This window comes from Lonchura striata, chromosome 6, assembly GCF_046129695.1.
Source record: "Lonchura striata isolate bLonStr1 chromosome 6, bLonStr1.mat, whole genome shotgun sequence".
NCBI lineage: Eukaryota > Metazoa > Chordata > Aves > Passeriformes > Estrildidae > Lonchura > Lonchura striata.
The window spans coordinates 53,840,870-53,856,664 of record NC_134608.1 but is presented as its reverse complement, the minus strand read 5'-3'; the positions used below and the strand labels follow the sequence as shown (position 1 = coordinate 53,856,664).

The 15,795-nt window shown below is 66.9% G+C and overlaps 3 protein-coding genes across 3 annotated transcripts; 1 reads left to right on the top strand and 2 right to left on the bottom strand.

Moving 5' to 3' along the window:
• Window positions 1-578: 578 nt before the first annotated feature.
• Window positions 579-2,781, bottom strand: LOC110485038 (glycine N-acyltransferase-like protein 3). The gene is made up of 5 exons (XM_031504872.2): window positions 2,704-2,781; window positions 2,182-2,289; window positions 1,967-2,087; window positions 1,240-1,360; window positions 579-1,168 (listed from the first exon to the last, which is right to left on the bottom strand). The coding sequence occupies exons 1-5, from the start codon at window positions 2,779-2,781 to the stop codon at window positions 748-750; spliced, it is 849 nt and encodes a 282-aa protein (XP_031360732.2). The 3' UTR covers window positions 579-747.
• Window positions 2,782-3,174: 393 nt separating this feature from the next.
• On the top strand, window positions 3,175-5,278 carry LOC110485039 (glycine N-acyltransferase-like protein 3). The gene is made up of 5 exons (XM_077783782.1): window positions 3,175-3,252; window positions 3,669-3,776; window positions 3,863-3,989; window positions 4,072-4,189; window positions 4,592-5,278. Exons 1-5 carry the CDS (start codon window positions 3,175-3,177, stop codon window positions 4,992-4,994), a joined length of 834 nt encoding a protein of 277 aa, XP_077639908.1. The 3' UTR covers window positions 4,995-5,278.
• A 204-nt stretch (window positions 5,279-5,482) lies between these two features.
• CLCF1 (cardiotrophin like cytokine factor 1) lies at window positions 5,483-13,428 on the bottom strand. The gene is made up of 3 exons (XM_021556115.3): window positions 13,369-13,428; window positions 7,217-7,383; window positions 5,483-6,782 (listed from the first exon to the last, which is right to left on the bottom strand). The coding sequence occupies exons 1-3, from the start codon at window positions 13,382-13,384 to the stop codon at window positions 6,291-6,293; spliced, it is 675 nt and encodes a 224-aa protein (XP_021411790.1). The 5' UTR covers window positions 13,385-13,428; the 3' UTR covers window positions 5,483-6,290.
• Between the last annotated feature and the right edge of the window lie 2,367 nt (window positions 13,429-15,795).

The window sequence follows — 15,795 nt, the reverse complement described above, 5'->3', positions numbered from 1 at the left end:
GTCCCTCGCCCCCCTCGGCACCCGTCGGCTGTCCCCGGGTGCTGTCACCCCCCGTGTTGTCCCTGCCAGCAGCCGCACTGTCACCCCCGTGGCAGTTCTGGCACCCCGAGGGTACTGTCGCCTCCATCCCAGTGTTCCCTTTTCCCCTGGCACTGTCACCCGTGTGAGTGACTGTCACCCCAGGCACTGTCATCCCCAGCTGTGCCCACTACCCTCTGGTATTGTCACCCCTGTCACCCCCATCACTACAGCACTGTCACCTCTGTGGTTTCTCCCTGTCCCCCTGGACAATGTCACCCCCATCACAGCATTCCTCCATCACTGTCACCCCCTGTCTGTCCCCATCAGTCCCCCAAACCACGACTCACCCTGTGACACTGTCACCCTCTGCCCTGTCCCACTCTGCCCTGTGTGTCACTGCCTGTCCCTCCAGTGCCTGCCTGTCCCCAGCTGTGGTGACACCGCCCCGGTTGAGGGGGTGACACCGCAGGTGCAACCAGTGCAGATTTGCCTGCGGCTTTCAGCCCTCCCTTGGGAAACTGAGAATAACCGAGATGCGTGCCTTGGAAAGGGGTGGCTCCCAGGGGACCCAGCTGTGTGCCTCAGCGGTGACACGTGAGCCACCGAGCTGTGCCACCGCTGTAACGCTCAGCGCTGGGGGGACACAAAACCCCACAGCAGCCATCAGAGATGCCACACGGCTGTTTAATGTGAGGCTGGCACAGAGAGGGGACAGCAGGCCCTCCCTCAGGGCCCGTCCCTGTGCAGGCCAGGATTGTGCAGGATGTAGCGGCAGACCCCGGGCAGGCGCTGGTGGCCCAGCAGCTCCTGCAGCCGCTGCATGGGCCGGTTCCCCAGCGCCGTGTGCCCGAACGTGGGGAACCCGCGGGCCTGCGCCCGCTGCGCCGCCAGCGTCAGTGCCACCTGCATGTGGCCGCGCCGCCGGTGCTCGGGCAGGGTGTAGCTGTGGGTGCTCGTCCCGAAATGATCCGTCAGCACCCAGGCGATGGGCTGCCCGCTGCCGTCCTGCAGGCAGACTTGCGGGAAGCGCCCCAAAATCTCAGCCAGGAAGCGCCGGCTGCGGGCGTTCCCCCCGTAGGGCCACGTCTCGTTGAGCAGGTCCACGTGCGAGGGGCTCAGGGAGCCCACACGCACCCCGGGGGCTGGCCTGGGTGAGGCAGGGGTCAGTGGGGGGCTCAGGGGTGTTCCCGTGTGGGGTCGAGGGTGGGGGGCTCTCACCGGGGCTCAGGCACGGTGCTGGGGTCAGGGTGCCAGTAGGAGTAGTACTCGACAATGTCCAGCTCCACACCCTTCCTCCCCGCCAGGTCCTGGGACACCGTGGCCAGCCCATCCTGTATCCCTGGGGAAGGGGATGTCATGGGGTCCTGTTCCTCCTGTACCCCACCATCTCTGTCCCCAGCCCCTCTATGTGACCCCAGTGTCCTCCTAATTGTGCCCAGGGGCTGCCTGCAATCTCAGCCTCTATTCCCAGCACCCAAATCCTTCCTTCCACTTTGCCCAGTACCCCGGTCCTGGTCCTAGCATGCCCAAATCCAACCCCAGCGCTCCCCAGTGTCCCCAAGGACCCACAAATCCAGCTGCAGTGCTTCCCAGTGCCCCCAGCATCCCCAAGTTCAACCCCAGTACCCCCTGAACCCTGCTTCCAGGATGCTCAGAGAATTGCACCAGTGCAATTCCCTGGTGCTCCCCAGCACCCCTAAATCCCACCCCAACACTTCCCACTGGTATCACCCATCAAACCCCACCCCAGCACACCAAATCAGGCCTCCAGTGCTCTCCAGCACCCAAACACCCATCTCCAGTGTCCCCCAGCACCCCCAATTTCCTTCACCAGTACCTCCCAGTTCCTCCCTGCCTCCAACAGCTCTCCCCAGTGTCCCACACTCCCAAGTGCAGCCCAGAGCATGCCCAGGACCCCCCCAAGACCCCAGTGTCCCCAGGCCACCGATGAGGGTGAAGGCAGCGTCCCAGCGCAGGCAGCCGGGGGTCTCCAGCAGCTCCCGGTACGCCCCCAGGTCCCGGTAAAACGCCGCCTGTGTGTTCCAGTAGCCATCGTTCACCGGCACCTGGGGGCACCCAGGGGTGCTCTGAGCACACTTCGCACGTGCTAGGGCACCATGTCACCCCCCTCCTGCAGTGCCCCATGTCCCCACTGGCCACCTCTCCACTGGGCCGGGCCAGCATGGCACCGAATTCAGGCCACTTGTCCACCAGCACCTCAAAGTGGCCAGGGTTGCCCCGGTTGATGTTCAGCACTGCCCCGAAGACCTGGGGGAAAAGGGGAACAAGGAGGGGACAGATGGGGGTCAGGGATGGGGGCTTGATATGGGGGACACAGGGGCACATGTGGGACCAGAGCTAGGGGGTTTGTGGGAGCAGATAGGGGGTCAGAGCTGATGGGAGGGGGGCAGGTGTGGGGACAGGGTGGCAAAAGGGTTCCTAATGACACGGGAGTCTCTATCACCAGCAGGAGGGCAAAGGGCAGGGATGGTATTGGGGTCTCCCTCACAGCAAGGGGGATATTGGGGTCCCCATCACAGCAACAGATGAGTGTCGCTGGTGTCCCAGTCATGGCACAGTGCAGGGGTGACAGCAGGGTCCCTGTGACCGGCAGGATGGGGGTAGCATTGGGGTCCCTATCGTGGCACAGGGCAGGGGTGGGGACAGTGGGGTCCCCATCACCGGCAGGGCGAGGGGCAGGCTCTTCCTCAGGATCCCCTCCAGGTGCTGCAGCTGGGCTGAGCATGTCAAGATCTTCATTGTCCTGCTGAGAGACCCTCAGTAACAGGGGGACAGGGCCACCAGGCATGGCCCCTGACCCTGTCCCCGTCCCTTTCCTCACGGTCCCCATCTCCTCCAGCACTCACCCTGCAACAGTCCTGAGTCTGTGGGTTCCAGGGGGCTGTGGAGTCAGAGTCTGGAGACTGTGTGGCACTCGGTGACAATGGTTACCACCAGCTGTCACGGGCCAGCGAGTGCCCCCTGCCTTGGGGGGCAGCGGGCAGGGTCCATCCCGCTGAACACTGGGCACCAGGCCAGCTTTATGGCTGCCTGGGGACAGGTGCTCAGCTGGGACACTCTGGGACATTGTCTCAGTGCCACCAGTTCCCCACGGATCCTCAGTGTCACCACTTGCCCCACGGTCACGAAGCCATGCTGATCCTGAGGTGCCCAGCCCAGCTGCAGCTCCTGGAGGAGACCCTGCGGAAGAGCCTGCCCACCACCCTGCCGGTGACAGCCACCCCGAGGATCCCTCTGTCCCCCCTGCCCTGTCCTGCTGGTGACAGAGTCCTTGGGGACCCCTCTGTCCCTCCCTCCCTCCCTCTCTGCCGGTGGTGAGGACCCTGGGGACTCCTTTGTCCCCTCATCCTTGTCCTGTCAGTGTTGCTGATTCCCGGGACCCCTCTGTCCCTGTCCCCTGTCCCCTCTCCTCTGCCTTACCATTGATGAGGACCCTGGGACCCCTCTGCCTCCCCACCTGCCCTGGTGGTGACAAGGACCCCTCTGTCCCCTCTCCCCTGCCCTGCTGCAGACCCCGGGGATGCTATTGCTCCCTCTCCCCTGCTGGTGAGGGGACCAGAGGGACTCTGGGCACCCCTTTGTCCCCTCTCCCCTGTCCTACAGGTGACAATGACCTTATTGTGCAGGTCTTGGGGACTGTGATGACGGTGGCCAGGGGGAACCCGGCCTCCCACGAGGTGCTGGTGGACTCCTGGCCCCATTTCAGCATTGTCCTGACCCGCCTGCGCCCAGAGGTGCTGACCCCTGTCCTGACAGCAGCACCCCACACCCCAGGGGCCTGGCAAGTGGGGTGCCACCCTCAGCTCCATGTCCCTCCCAGGACCATAGGGACCCCAGGGACTACTACTCCAACCAGCTGTCTGTGTTCTACCGGGACAAGGGAGCCCTGCAGGCTCTGCTGGAGGGCACTGAGGCGGTGACCCAGGAAAGAGCCTTCCAGATTCTGGGTAAGGATGGCACTGAGGGGACACAGGGCTCCTCTACCCTCCATCTGGGTCCCCTGTCTGGCTGACAGACAGGGTGTCTCAGGGATGCAGGATGGGCTGGACGAGGCCGTGCAGGAGGTGGCCAGTGCCAGGGGGCTGAAGGTGGAGATGATCCGGTACCGGGCACTGATGAGCCCTGAGCCCCCCCAGCCCCGCAGGCAGTGAGTGAGGGGAACTGGGGGGACATGGGACACTGGGGGCACATGGGCACTGACGGACAAGTCACATCCCTGGGTGGTATATGGAGAATTGCCACATTTCTTTGTAGCACAGGGGCATCATATTCGCCTCTCTTGGTGGCACAGGAGTCCCCGAGCACATCCCTGAGAGGCACAGAGTGACACGAGTGGGATCATTGAGCACATCCCTGAGTGGCACAGGGATCACTGGGTGACATGAGTGGATTCACTGGGTGGCACAGGAGTCCCCAGTCCCACTCCTGGGTGGCAAAAGGGTCCCAGATTCCATCTCTGGGTGGCACAGGGGTTCCAAATCCCATCCCATCTGCTATCCCAGCTGGGACCAGGGTTCGGCATTCCCCACTCTGCCATGCCCTGTTGCAGGATGCCCCCGGGCCTGCGCCTGGCGCCCGTGTCCCCGTCCCACGTCCCGCTGCTCAACGCCACGTGGGCCCAGGGGGGCAATGCCCGCAGCCGGGCGTTCCTGCTGGGGCTGGTGAGGACGCTGCCCTCCGCCTGCCTGCTGGGCCCGCGCGGCCGCCCGGTGTCCTGGAGCCTGCTGGACGGGCAGGGCTGCCTGCGCCACGGCTACACGGTGCCCGCCTGGCGCGGGCGCGGCCTCAGCGGGCTCCCGCTGGCCCTGCTGGGCCGGGAGCTGCACGCCCGCGGCTTCCCCATCTACTGCTCCGTGCTGCCCCAAAACACGGCCTCGCTGCACGCCCTGCAGGCCGTCGGCTTCGTGCCCCAGCCCGGAACCTTCTACATGATCCTGGGCACCCCAAAGTAGTGCCCAGGGAGAGGTGCCAAGGCGGGGGGTGCCTGTCCTCGGGGTGGGGTTACCTGGGCCCAGGGCGGCCTGGATCCCCACCCTGTGAGCTCAGCTCGGAGCCATTCCCTCTGATCCCCACTGATGGCACTGATGGGAACATCCCAAATTCCACACGGAGCCGTCCTCCCCGGTCCCCACCCGGGTGCGGCACGGGCGGGGCGGGGGGCTGGAGAAAGGCTTTTATTCGTTCATACAAGAATAGATCTTCTGCAATAAATACCCCAATAAATAAACATCTCCAATAAATAAACACTCACAGACGCACCGGGACAGCGCCGCGCCCCACGGCCTCGCCCCACCATCGATGGGCACCCGTGGGGGAGGCGGGGCTTGGGCAAAGGGGGCGGAGCCTGTTGCGGGGAGGAGGCGGGGCTTGCTACACAGGGCGGGGCTTATTGCCATGGGGCGGAGCCTATTGCTCCGGGGCGGGGCTTGCTGCTGGCTGGGTGGGGGCTTATTCCTATGCTCGGAGGGCGTTGGTCCTTTTTGGGATGGGCGGGGTTGGCACCCATTCTGGAGACTTTAGGGATGGGGACAGGCACCCTGGGGGTTGGGGACCCCATGGAGGGGCACATGGGAGTCAGGACACCTGTCCCTTAAGACACAACATAGCGACAGAGGGGCTGCGGGGTGACTGTGGCGGCACTTTGGGGTGAGGAACTCCACCCCTTAAGGCACAGCTGGGTGATGGTAAGGATGTGGGGTGGCTTTGGCAGCACTCCGGGGTCAGGAGACACAGTTTTGAAGGGACGCTGCGGGCAAAGAGGGGACATGGAGTGGCTTTGGTGGCACTTGGGGTCAGGAGATGCATCCCTTACAGCAGAGTGTAGTGACAGAGGGGACGTGAGGTGGCTGTGGTGGGTGACACTTGGGGTTTGGAACCCCTCACTTAAGGCACGGTGATGAAAGTGGGATTGTGAGATGGCTGTGGTGGCACCTGGGAGTCAGGAACCCTATTTCTTGAAGCACACTGGTGGTGGACAGGGAACATGGGGTGGCCGTGGTGGCACTTGGGGTCAGAAGCCCTGTTCCTTAAGGCACAGTATGATGATAATGATGATGCTGGAGGGGCTGCAGGGTGGCTGTGGTGACACGTAATGTCAGGAGCCCCATCTTTCAAGGCACTGCCAGGTGATGATGAGGTTGTGGGGTGGTTTGGGGGTCAGGAGCCCCATTTCTCAAGGCACGCTGGTGGTGGAAGAGGGGACCTGCGTGGCCATGGTGGCACTGTGGACTCAGGAGCCCCGCAGGTGCTCAGAACCCCCTCGCCTCCAGCCGCAGGGTGACCACAGCGGGCGGCACCTTCTTCTTGAGGCGGTTGAAGTCCTTGGCCGAGCGCCAGAGCCAGGTCTGCAGCTCCTTCAGCAGCCAGAAATCATCCATCTTCTTCAGGAAGTCATTGGGGGCCGCGGGCGCGCCGGGGGGCGCGGGGGGCCCGGCGGGGCCAGCGGGCAGCGGGTAGCCCAGCGAGGACATGACGCCGCCGATGCTGAGCACCAGCCCCTGGAGGCTGGCGCAGAAGTGGGCGAGGCGGTGGCGCAGCTCGGCCGTGCCCACCTGCCCGTCCAGCACGCGCAGGTAGCAGAGCAGGCGGCTGTAGGCCCGGTAGTTGGCGGCCAGGCGGGCGTTGTCCGTCAGGCCTCGCCACAGGTCCAGGTCCACGGTGGCGCTGGGCACCCGCTCGGCCCGTGCCAGGCGCGGGGGGTTGAAGTCGGGCTCATTGAAGGGGGGCCCCAGGTAGTTCAGCTGGAAGGGAAAGGGGGTGCCAGGGGTCATGTCTCCGTGTCCACCCATCCTGCGCGTCCCCCCCGTGCCCCCAGTTCGAGCACATCCCACTCGTCCCAGCTCTCCCTTCTCTTGGCACGTCCCCCCCGCGCTCTGCCCGAGCCGGACATCGCCGGCACGGCCCGGGCAGCGCCGCCGTCACCGCCTGGCACCGGACGTGCCAGCACCGCCGAGGGCACGTCAGGGCAGGGACGGGGAACCTCCGCCTGAGTCGGCGACGCCGGCGGGGAGGGAGAGGCGGATGGCCGCGCCCATGACGGGATCACGGGCTGAGGGGAGGGTACCGGCAGCCGCCCTGCGCCCGGCGGGCGATGAGGCATTTCCGTGCCCGGCGGCGTGGGAGCAGCTGGGCACGGGGTGGATATCCCGGGAGGGGGGGCGCGTCGGGGACTCACGTAGGTGCCGGCGAGGGTGCGGAGCTGGTGCTCCAGGTAGCGGGTCAGGTCGTACGTCTGCTGGATGGACTGGCCGGCGCCCAGCTCCTCGGAGCAGTTCAGCGCCGGCAGCGCCGGCAGGTTGCAAAGCGCGGCGCACAGGAAGGTGAAGATCCCCCAAGAGTCACCTGTGGAGGGACACACAGCACCTCAGGGGGGGTGACAGGGACACTCCGTCTCCGTGCGTGCGGCGCTGAGCCTGCAGAGTACCCCTGAGTCACCCGTCTGAGCGCGGGGAAACTGAGGCACGGGGGCGGGGAGGGTGGGGTTCCCCTCACCTCAGCACCCCCCTGGAACAGCAGGAACCCCCCACCTCAGCACGGCGACCTCCCGGCTCCCCTCGGAGCGCTCCCGCCCGCGGCTGCACCAACAATCCTTTATATGGTCTGGAGCAGCGCGGCCGCGGCATTCCCGCCGGGACACACGCCTGGGATATATTTGGGCACCGCCAACGCCGGAGCGGCCCGGGCACCCAGCGGGGACCTCCGCCGCGGGGCCACCGGGAAAGTGGAGCGGGGGGTGGGACGCGGCTCCGGGGAGCGGCCGGGGCGCGGGGTGACCTTTCCGGAGCCACCGGAAAGCGCCGGCGGGGTCCCCGTCATCGGCCTGACGTCAGGGCGGCCCGGAGCGCGGCCCCGCTCCCGGCGGCCGTGCAAAGGTCACGGCCCGCGGCCAGGACGCTCCGGCCAGCTGGCACCCCCGGCTCGCCACAGCCGGCCTTCCCGGCAGCGCCTCCCGGGAAAGACCGGCCGCTGGCACGGCTCGGCAGCGCGGGGCTCCTGCTGCGGGCAGCCCCCCGCGCCCCCGCGCGTCACCGCTCCCCGTCACCGGCCGCCCGTGACGCACGGCGGCCCTCGGGGACACCCCGGCTCCGGCCACAAGAGCCTCAGCGCCGTGGGTGTCCTGCAAACTGCACGCCTCTCTGTGCGGGATGCGAGTGCCCTGAGGGTGTGCAGGACGCTGTCACACCTGGGATACACCCCGGAGGTGTGCGGGACACTTGTGACCCCTCTGGGATACGTCCAGGGCACACCTGGGATACGCCTTGTGTGTGTGTGTGCATCACACAGGTGTGGGGAACATGCCGCTTTCCAGCCGTGTGACACCATGCAGGTGTCACACCGTGCACACGTGGGATGCGCCACAAGCATGAGACACCACCCAGGTTTGTCACCTCCCACACGGGCGTGACACATGTGTCAGTCACAGGGCATGTCAGGCAAATGTGCAATGTGCTGTGTGCATACCCCATGGGGGGGACACTCCGTTACATGCCATCCACGTGTGACACACCGTGCACACCCAACGCCACTCCGTGACACCCCATGTAGGGCCACGTGCCCCCATGTCACCCGTGCCCATGCGTGGCAGCCCCGGTCGGCGCCGGCTCGCCCGGTGCCCTGCGGTGGGCACGTGCCGCCGTTTGCCAGCGTTCCGGTGCGTTCCGGTACACGGAGCGTGCGGCGGCCCCGCGTGCGTGCGAGCGTGGGCCGGGGGGGGCCGGCGGGGGGCCCGCGGTGACTCACAGCACACACACCCCCCCCTTCCCGGTGTTTGCTTTGGCCGGACCCTCGCCCGCCGCCGGCTCCGGTTTCCAGGCGGGATTTACACCCGCCCCGGCCTGGCCGGTGCCAAACCAAACACAGCCGGGGAGCGGGATGAGGGGGAGATGGCAGGGATGGGAGATTGGGATGGAGCCACGGTGGATCCTGGGCAGGTGGCCCAGACATAAGGATGAGGATGAGGATGATGGAGGAAGGGGATAGAGGTGGGTGTCTGAGGGATGGGAATGGTGGGATGCACAGAATGGATGGCACTGAGCAGTAGTGACCATGCAACAGTGACAATGGTGACCCTGGCACAGCAGTGACAGTGACTGGGGCACAGCAGAGACAGTTGCCATGACACAGCAGTGACGATGACCATGGCACAGCAGTGATGATGACAGTGGCACAGCAGTGACAGTGACCATGGCACAGGAGTGACAGTGACCGTGGCACAGCAGTGACACACAGTGAGTGCCCCGCTGTCCCTTGCCCACCTCTGTCCCAGCGGCTGGCGCCGGGCACCCACCGGCACAGACAGTGGAGGAGGGAGGCTCCAGCCGGCACAGCTGGATCCCAGTGACGTCGGAGAGGAAGAGCCCGAGGGTTTCAAAACCGGCCCTGGAGCGCGGCCAGGATGCTCCCAGCCCACGTAAGCAGCTCATGGCGTGCCTGCCCGGGGTCACCCGTTGGGCCCCGGGGACACCCGAGGAGGAACCGGGGTGACGGGGGGCCACGGGAACGGGCACCCCTGCTCTGCCAGCACACCCACGCCAGACACACCGGTGGTGCCATGGACACCCATCGCACACATGGCAGCGGGGATGTGGCTCACCCGCCTTTGGGGTGACACCCGGGACCCCTGACTGCCACCCGCCCAGCGGCGCAGGCGGCAGTGCTGGCCAGACCTCCCGGCCAGCGGCCAAGGCAGGAATTCGGCCACGGAGACGGTGAGCTGTTCCCTGGGCATGCTGTGGGCAGAGCCGCCGAGGGCTGAGCGACCACAGCCCCCCCAGAGCCGCTTTCCCGAAACCCTGGTGGCGGGGGCGGCAGTCGGGAAGGGGAGACCCCCTGGCCCCGGAGCCCCCGGCAGAGGACGGAGCCGAGCCGGCCCCCGACGCCGCGGCGGGAGCTGCCGTATCTGATGGGCCGGCGTCCAGCGGCGAACAGAGCCCCATCCCACCCCACAGCCCCATTCCTGGGGCCAGCATGGGAGGTCTCGCGGTGGCCAGGCATGACTGTGGCACAGAGGACAAAGCAGCCCTGTTCCCATTACTCCAGCCACTGTCCTGGCCACCAACTGGCACCACTTAACCCTGCACGGGGCGTTTCCCAGTCTAATGTGGCCACCAGCTCCGAGGGGCTTGGAGTGGATGACACTCAAGGGCTCATGGACAGATGCCTCTGTGTCCCTGCACTACTGGCATTTAACCCTGCTGTATCTGGGGAGGTGACACCACAGCACAGCAGCGTCCTTGTGGAGCCAGCACGATGGGGACACAAGGATGCTCATGTTCCACACCCAGCTATCAGAGACGCAGCATTCCCTGAGTTCCAACAGGAAGAACACGCATGCCCTTGTTCTCCAAGAGCACCCACGGCCACCAGAGTGGGGTCCCCATCCCATCCATCCCATTCTACTGCACTCCATCCCATGCATCCCATCCCTTCTCACCCCATCCATCCCATGGCAAAGCCGCTGTGCCAGGAGTGGGTGGTGGCGCGGGGGGCGCGTGGCCCCGCATCCCCCACGGTCCGGGCCGTGCCTGCGCTTGCGGCGCTGAGTGTTTACATCCTGTCTCCTCCGTGTGTTTATAAATGCGGCCGCGCACGGGAGACTCCAGCGAGGCCGTAATTAGCTGGGCCTGGATTTCCCATCCAGCTCCGGCTCCAGCCAGCGGTGAGATGGAAACACCCCCGCCGGCAAGGGGGGCGCAGGCCCCTAATCCCAACCAGACCCCGCTGCCCCACACGCACGCCCAGCGCCCGGGAGCCTCGCGAGGCACCTCGATCCCTTCTTGCCGCTCCCTCCCGGCACAGGTCATGGAGCCCCACAGCCCAACAGCCCCCTCAGCACCCTGCTGGGGGTTCACCGGCACAGAGCCAGGCTGGCCACTCTCCAGTGGGGCAGGGGGACCCCCGGTGCCAGCCCATGTGGCACCACAAAGCCGTGGCTGACACGCCCTGGCACCTCCAGACCCACTGCCACCTCTGATATCGCCTGCCATGGGGACACTGCCTGGCTGGGTCAGCGTGGGACCAGCAGTTCTGGCAGGCAAAACCACGCTCTGATGTCCCCACAGCACTCTGGTGAAGCCTGGGACACCTCTGTCACCCACAGGCCACGTGCCACACGCAGCCACAACACTGCCGGGCCAGCTGCTTCCCAGATATCCCAGATACCCCATCCAGGAGTGCATCCCCACGAGCCTGCCGAGCCTGCCGGGACGGTGGCAACTGGGACGGTGGCACAGGGATGCTGGCGTTGCAGCCCCGGGGGGTGCGGGGGGATGATTTATGGGGCTCGGTGCCACTTAGCAGGGCATAAATCTCCCCCCAGCGCGGCCCTGTAAGCAGAGCCCTCCGCATTTCCCTGCGGAGCCTGCGCCTAATGCAGCCCAGATGTGCGGCCGCCACCGTGCCCTCGCACCGCCTGCTAAATAGGCACGGGGACACCGGGGATGCCGAGAGTCCCGGAGCCCAGCCAGAGACACCACCCCGGCAGCCAAGGGGGTAGGGATGTCCCAAAACGGGAACGGGGTCCTGGCGGCCGAGCTCCAGCCCCGCAGCTCCTCCGCGGCGTCCCCTTCCCCGCCCGTCCCGCAGGCCTCGCACCGGCCGTGCCACCGGCTCCGGCCACGTCCGCCGGGCCCGGCGGCAGCGGGAAGGGGGAGAGGAAGGGGCGAGGGAGGGCGATGGAGCCGCCGGGGATCCCGGCCTCGCTTTTCCGGTTCCCCGGCGCTCGCCCCGCTGTGCCCGTCCTGCGTCACGCCGGCACCGCGGGAGCTGGAGCCGAACCCGGCGCCGGCCTCGTGCTGCCCCGGCCCCGGTCCCGCCGCCCGGGACCCCGGAAAGCTTGGCGGCGCCCACACTTTGCCCTTTTAAGGGTGTTTTCCAGCATTTTCCGGGCGAGGAACCCCCGGTGCCGGTGTGCCGCCAAGGCCGGCTGGCCCCACAGCAGCCCCGGGGGTGCCGGTGGCCGCTGGGGCCGAGGGAACAAAGCCGTCCCCTCCCCAGCACCCCAAAACCCGCTGCTGTGTCCCGCAGGAACGTCGCCGGCTCCAGCGGCGGCGTTCTGTGTCAAGCCCCGAAATCCAGCCCCGGGCAGGAAAGCTAACTCTTCCTGCCCCCCATAAATCCCACCGACTTTCCTTTTCCTCCCCTCTGTCGGTCCCGGGGTTTAATTCTCCGTGCTCAGCGGCGGTTCCCTCCCTGGTAATCACAAACATGCATGGAAAAGAGGGAACGAGAGAAAGGGGGGGAAAAAAAAAGAACAACAACCCAACCTAGAGAGGGGAAAGTCTTAAATCAATCCCAAAGCCAGACAGACGTTTTAATCACATCAAATTAAAATCAGCAGTCGGTTTGGAAAGGGGAAAAAACTCCCGGCAGATGCAGGCAGGGGAGTTGGGGCAGCCCCCCGCCCCGCACCCAGCGCCGCGGGCTTACCTGAGAGCTCCCCGGTTACATTTAGCATAGTCGGGGTGCAGGGGGATTTTGGGGGGCTCGGCTCTTGCTCGGCTCCCCGAGCCCGCCCGCTCGCCTCAGCCCTGGCTCGTTGCTTCGCTCGCGCTCAGGGTTGGGTGGTGGTTTTTTTTTTTTTTTTTTTTGGGTTGGTTTCTGACTTTCTTTTTTTTTTTTTTTTTTTCCCTCGGTCTCTATTTGTTTTGGTTTGGGCTCGCTCGGGTGTTAGGTGGAAAAAAAAAAAAAAAACAGGGCGGGTTGGGTGGGTTTTTGGGGTGTGGAGGGTTCGCACTGCGCTCCGGCTGCCTCGCTCGCCGCCGTTCCCCCCTTCCACCTCCCTTGATTTGCTCTTTTGATTGGGGTCCAGGAATGCAGGAATAAAAAAATAAAAAAAAAAAAAAAAGAAAAAGGCAAAAAAAAAAAAAAAAACTGGAGCTCGCATCCACCCTCTCCAAGCTGCTGCCTCCTTCTTTCCTCTTTTTTTTTTTTCCCCCAATTCAAGTGTTAAGCAGAACCAGGTTGCTTTCAAGAATGTATTTGATGCAATTGTACACAAGAGCGGGCTCCATTCATTCCCTCCCTCTCCCCCCCGCCCCGGCTTTATCCCCCCTTTCCCCATCCGCATCCCCGGGGTCCCGGCACCGGGCAGAGCTGGGGAGGCTGGAGCTGAGCCCCGGAGCTGCGGAAGGCGGAGGGGAGGGAAGGGAAGAGGGGGGTCCCCCGGGGTGCCGCTGGCCGGGTAGGAAGGGGGGGACCCCCCGCTTTCTCCCTCGCTGCTCCCCCCGTGCGGTTCTGGCTCCCGCCCGGCTTTTGTTAAAGTGGCAGCGGCGGGGCCGGTGCGGGGCCGGTGCGGGGCCGGTGCCGCTCGGCGGGGGGGTCTCCTACCTGCTCTCAGCTCCATGCGGGACGGGCGCGGGGCCGGGGCGCTGGGTGCGTGCTCTGGGGTCCCCGGGCGGGCAGGCAGCGGTCCCGCACACCGGCCCGGGACTGCGGCTCCCATTTGCCGCTCCGAGCCCTCTCGCCTCTCCTCCTCCCCGCGCACAGAGCCGAGAGCCCGGTCCCGGGGGGAGCACGGGGGGGACGGGACGGAGGGGGGGGTCCGGGGAGGGGAGGACGGGGGGGACGGGGCGAGGTGCGGCGGAGCAGCTCCTCTGGCGGGGCCGGGTCCGGGGGGGGGCGTGGGGTGCCAGCCTGCCCCCCCTTCCTTCCCCCCCCCGGGGCAGCGGGGAGGAGTGGCGGAGGGATGGGGCCGGCCGGTGCGGGAAGGGTGGCGGCGGGGCGGGGAGGGGGGGGGTCCTCGTCTCTTCGCTGGCACGGCCAGCCCCCTCCCCTCCGGCCGAGAGAGGGGGTCCGGGGGCAGCGGACCCCCCCCCGGCTCGGGGACCCGCAGCGCGGCGGGCGCTGCCCCGCCGGGACGGCGGCAGGTGAGCGGCGGAGCGGGGGGAGCGCGGCGGGGTCCCGGCGGCACAACCGGAGCCCCCCGGAGCGGCGGCAGCGGTTCAGCCCCCGGGGACCTTCCGTCCCGAGGGAGGGCTTCGCTTCTCCCGGCGCCCCCGGTCCACGCGCGGACGGGGAGGGACCCCCCCAGCCCCTTTCCTCCGGGTGCCAGAGCCGCTTTCTTCGCGATTATCCTCCCCCGTTAGGAGAATCCCCGTCCCGGCGCCCGCGGGGCCCTTGGCAATGACCGCGGCGTTCCCCGCAGCTCACCGGGGGTGAGTGGGGTGGATTGGGGGGCGTGGGGAGACCCCCAGGGCCAAGCGGAGCCGCGGCCGGAGGGGAGGGGGCGAGCCGACAGCCAGACCCCCTCGTCCCGTCCCCTCGTGCCCCTCGTCCATGAGTGGGTGCTGCCGCGGGGGCTCTCTCGGCGGGGAGAGGAACGTCCTGGCTCCCCCCAAAAAAAGCTTTGTTTAAAACAAAGGCGCTGGGAGCGCCGGGAAGGGCCGGGAGGTAACAGGCGGATTCGCTTCCACTCCAGACCCCGGCCCTGGCCAGGTCCGAGCCCTCCCGGCTGCGATCGCATCCTCCCGGCTTTCTCCGGCACACGGGGTGCCTGCTCGCAGCACAGCAGGACCCTCTTTCCCCAAATCCACCGGGACACTGGGTGCTGAACTCATTAGCAGCAGTTTGGGAACCCCCCGTAGGGATAAAGCACACACGGACGTGCTGCTGGCTGATTTATTGCTTGGGAAGTGCGGATTTGGTGTTGAATCCATGAGGACGCGCCCAGCAGACATGTCAGGGGTGACGAGGGGGGCTCTGGATCCCCTCCCCCGGGTAAATGGGGGACACTCCGCAGCCCTGAGGATCCGGAGGGGCTGCGGAGGAGTCGGACAGAGCTGCCCAAACGATCCACGGCTGGACGGAGCCCCGGCCCGGCTCCCCGGCAGCGTGTCTGGGGGGGTCCGCTCGGCGTGGGGCCGGCCCCCTCGCCCCCCCAGCCGCAGGGCAGGGTATCTGGTTTCCCCCCCGAGCCAGCAGATCCCGCCAGCAGCGCCGGAGCAGTTGGGAAAAGCCGCCGGCCCGTCCCCGGGGGTCTCCAGCCTGCCGAGGCGGTGGGGCTGCCCCTCGCTGCCTTCTCCCGTCCCCAAAACCCAGCGCTGCGGTTGGGTCTGGGGAGTTTTCCAGCTGCCACGGCTCCCGCTGGGCCAACACCTGAGACAGGAGAGGAGGAGGAGGAGAAAGGAAATGTGGCCCGGCAGACGCGGCTCCCGGCTTCCCAAGCCCCTTTCTCTGTGCCAGCCAGCGGTGCCAGGACGGAGCCCCCGCCACAGGACAAAACGAGCACAGGGCACAGACAGGTCAAGCCGCTGGGAAGCCGCATCCCCACATCCTGGTCCTCCTCCTCCTCCTCGCCCGGTGCCCCCCGCGGCTCCGCGTGGGTGAGGCCGTGCCCGCCCTGCCCTCGGGGCCACGTCAGCGGGCAGCTGAGCTCACCTCCATCCCACCCCGCGGCCGCGGGGCCAGCCCGGCCTCCCACTGCTGCCCTTTGCGGCCGGCAGCCGGAGGAGGGAGAGACGGGGCGCCGGCCGGACCCAGAAATCCCGGCTGTAGCCCCAAACCGCCCGCCGCTCCGGCAGCGCCCGGCTCCTTGGGGACACCCCTGGGGCGCGGGCAGGGGCACGGAGCAGCCATCCGGCTCGACGTGTCCCCTCCTGCCGGGCTGGCAGCAGGAGCCCAGCTGTGGCCGTCTGTCTCCCCGAGCCGCTGCCTGGGCGAGGGCGCCGTGCCATGTGCCGGGAAGGAAGCCGGGGGAGCGGGAAGGCCGCTGGGAAACAGCCCCGAGCCCGCCGGGTGCGAGGGAACACCCCTGTC

Coding starts and splice junctions, on each gene's coding strand:
- LOC110485038 (XM_031504872.2), bottom strand. CDS start 2,781: ATGAAGATCTTGACATGCTCAGCCCAGCTGCAGCACCTGGAGGGGATC. Junction 2,290..2,703: donor GCCTGCCCCTCGCCCTGCCG/GTGATGGGGACC, acceptor CTTTTCCCCCAG/GTCTTCGGGGCAGTGCTGAA. Junction 1,361..1,966: donor CGCTGCCTTCACCCTCATCG/GTGGCCTGGGGA, acceptor CCCCTTCCCCAG/GGATACAGGATGGGCTGGCC.
- LOC110485039 (XM_077783782.1), top strand. CDS start 3,175: ATGCTGATCCTGAGGTGCCCAGCCCAGCTGCAGCTCCTGGAGGAGACC. Junction 3,990..4,071: donor AAGAGCCTTCCAGATTCTGG/GTAAGGATGGCA, acceptor AGGGTGTCTCAG/GGATGCAGGATGGGCTGGAC. Junction 4,190..4,591: donor CCCCCCCAGCCCCGCAGGCA/GTGAGTGAGGGG, acceptor GCCCTGTTGCAG/GATGCCCCCGGGCCTGCGCC.
- CLCF1 (XM_021556115.3), bottom strand. Junction 6,783..7,216: donor GCACCCTCGCCGGCACCTAC/GTGAGTCCCCGA, acceptor TTTCCCTTCCAG/CTGAACTACCTGGGGCCCCC.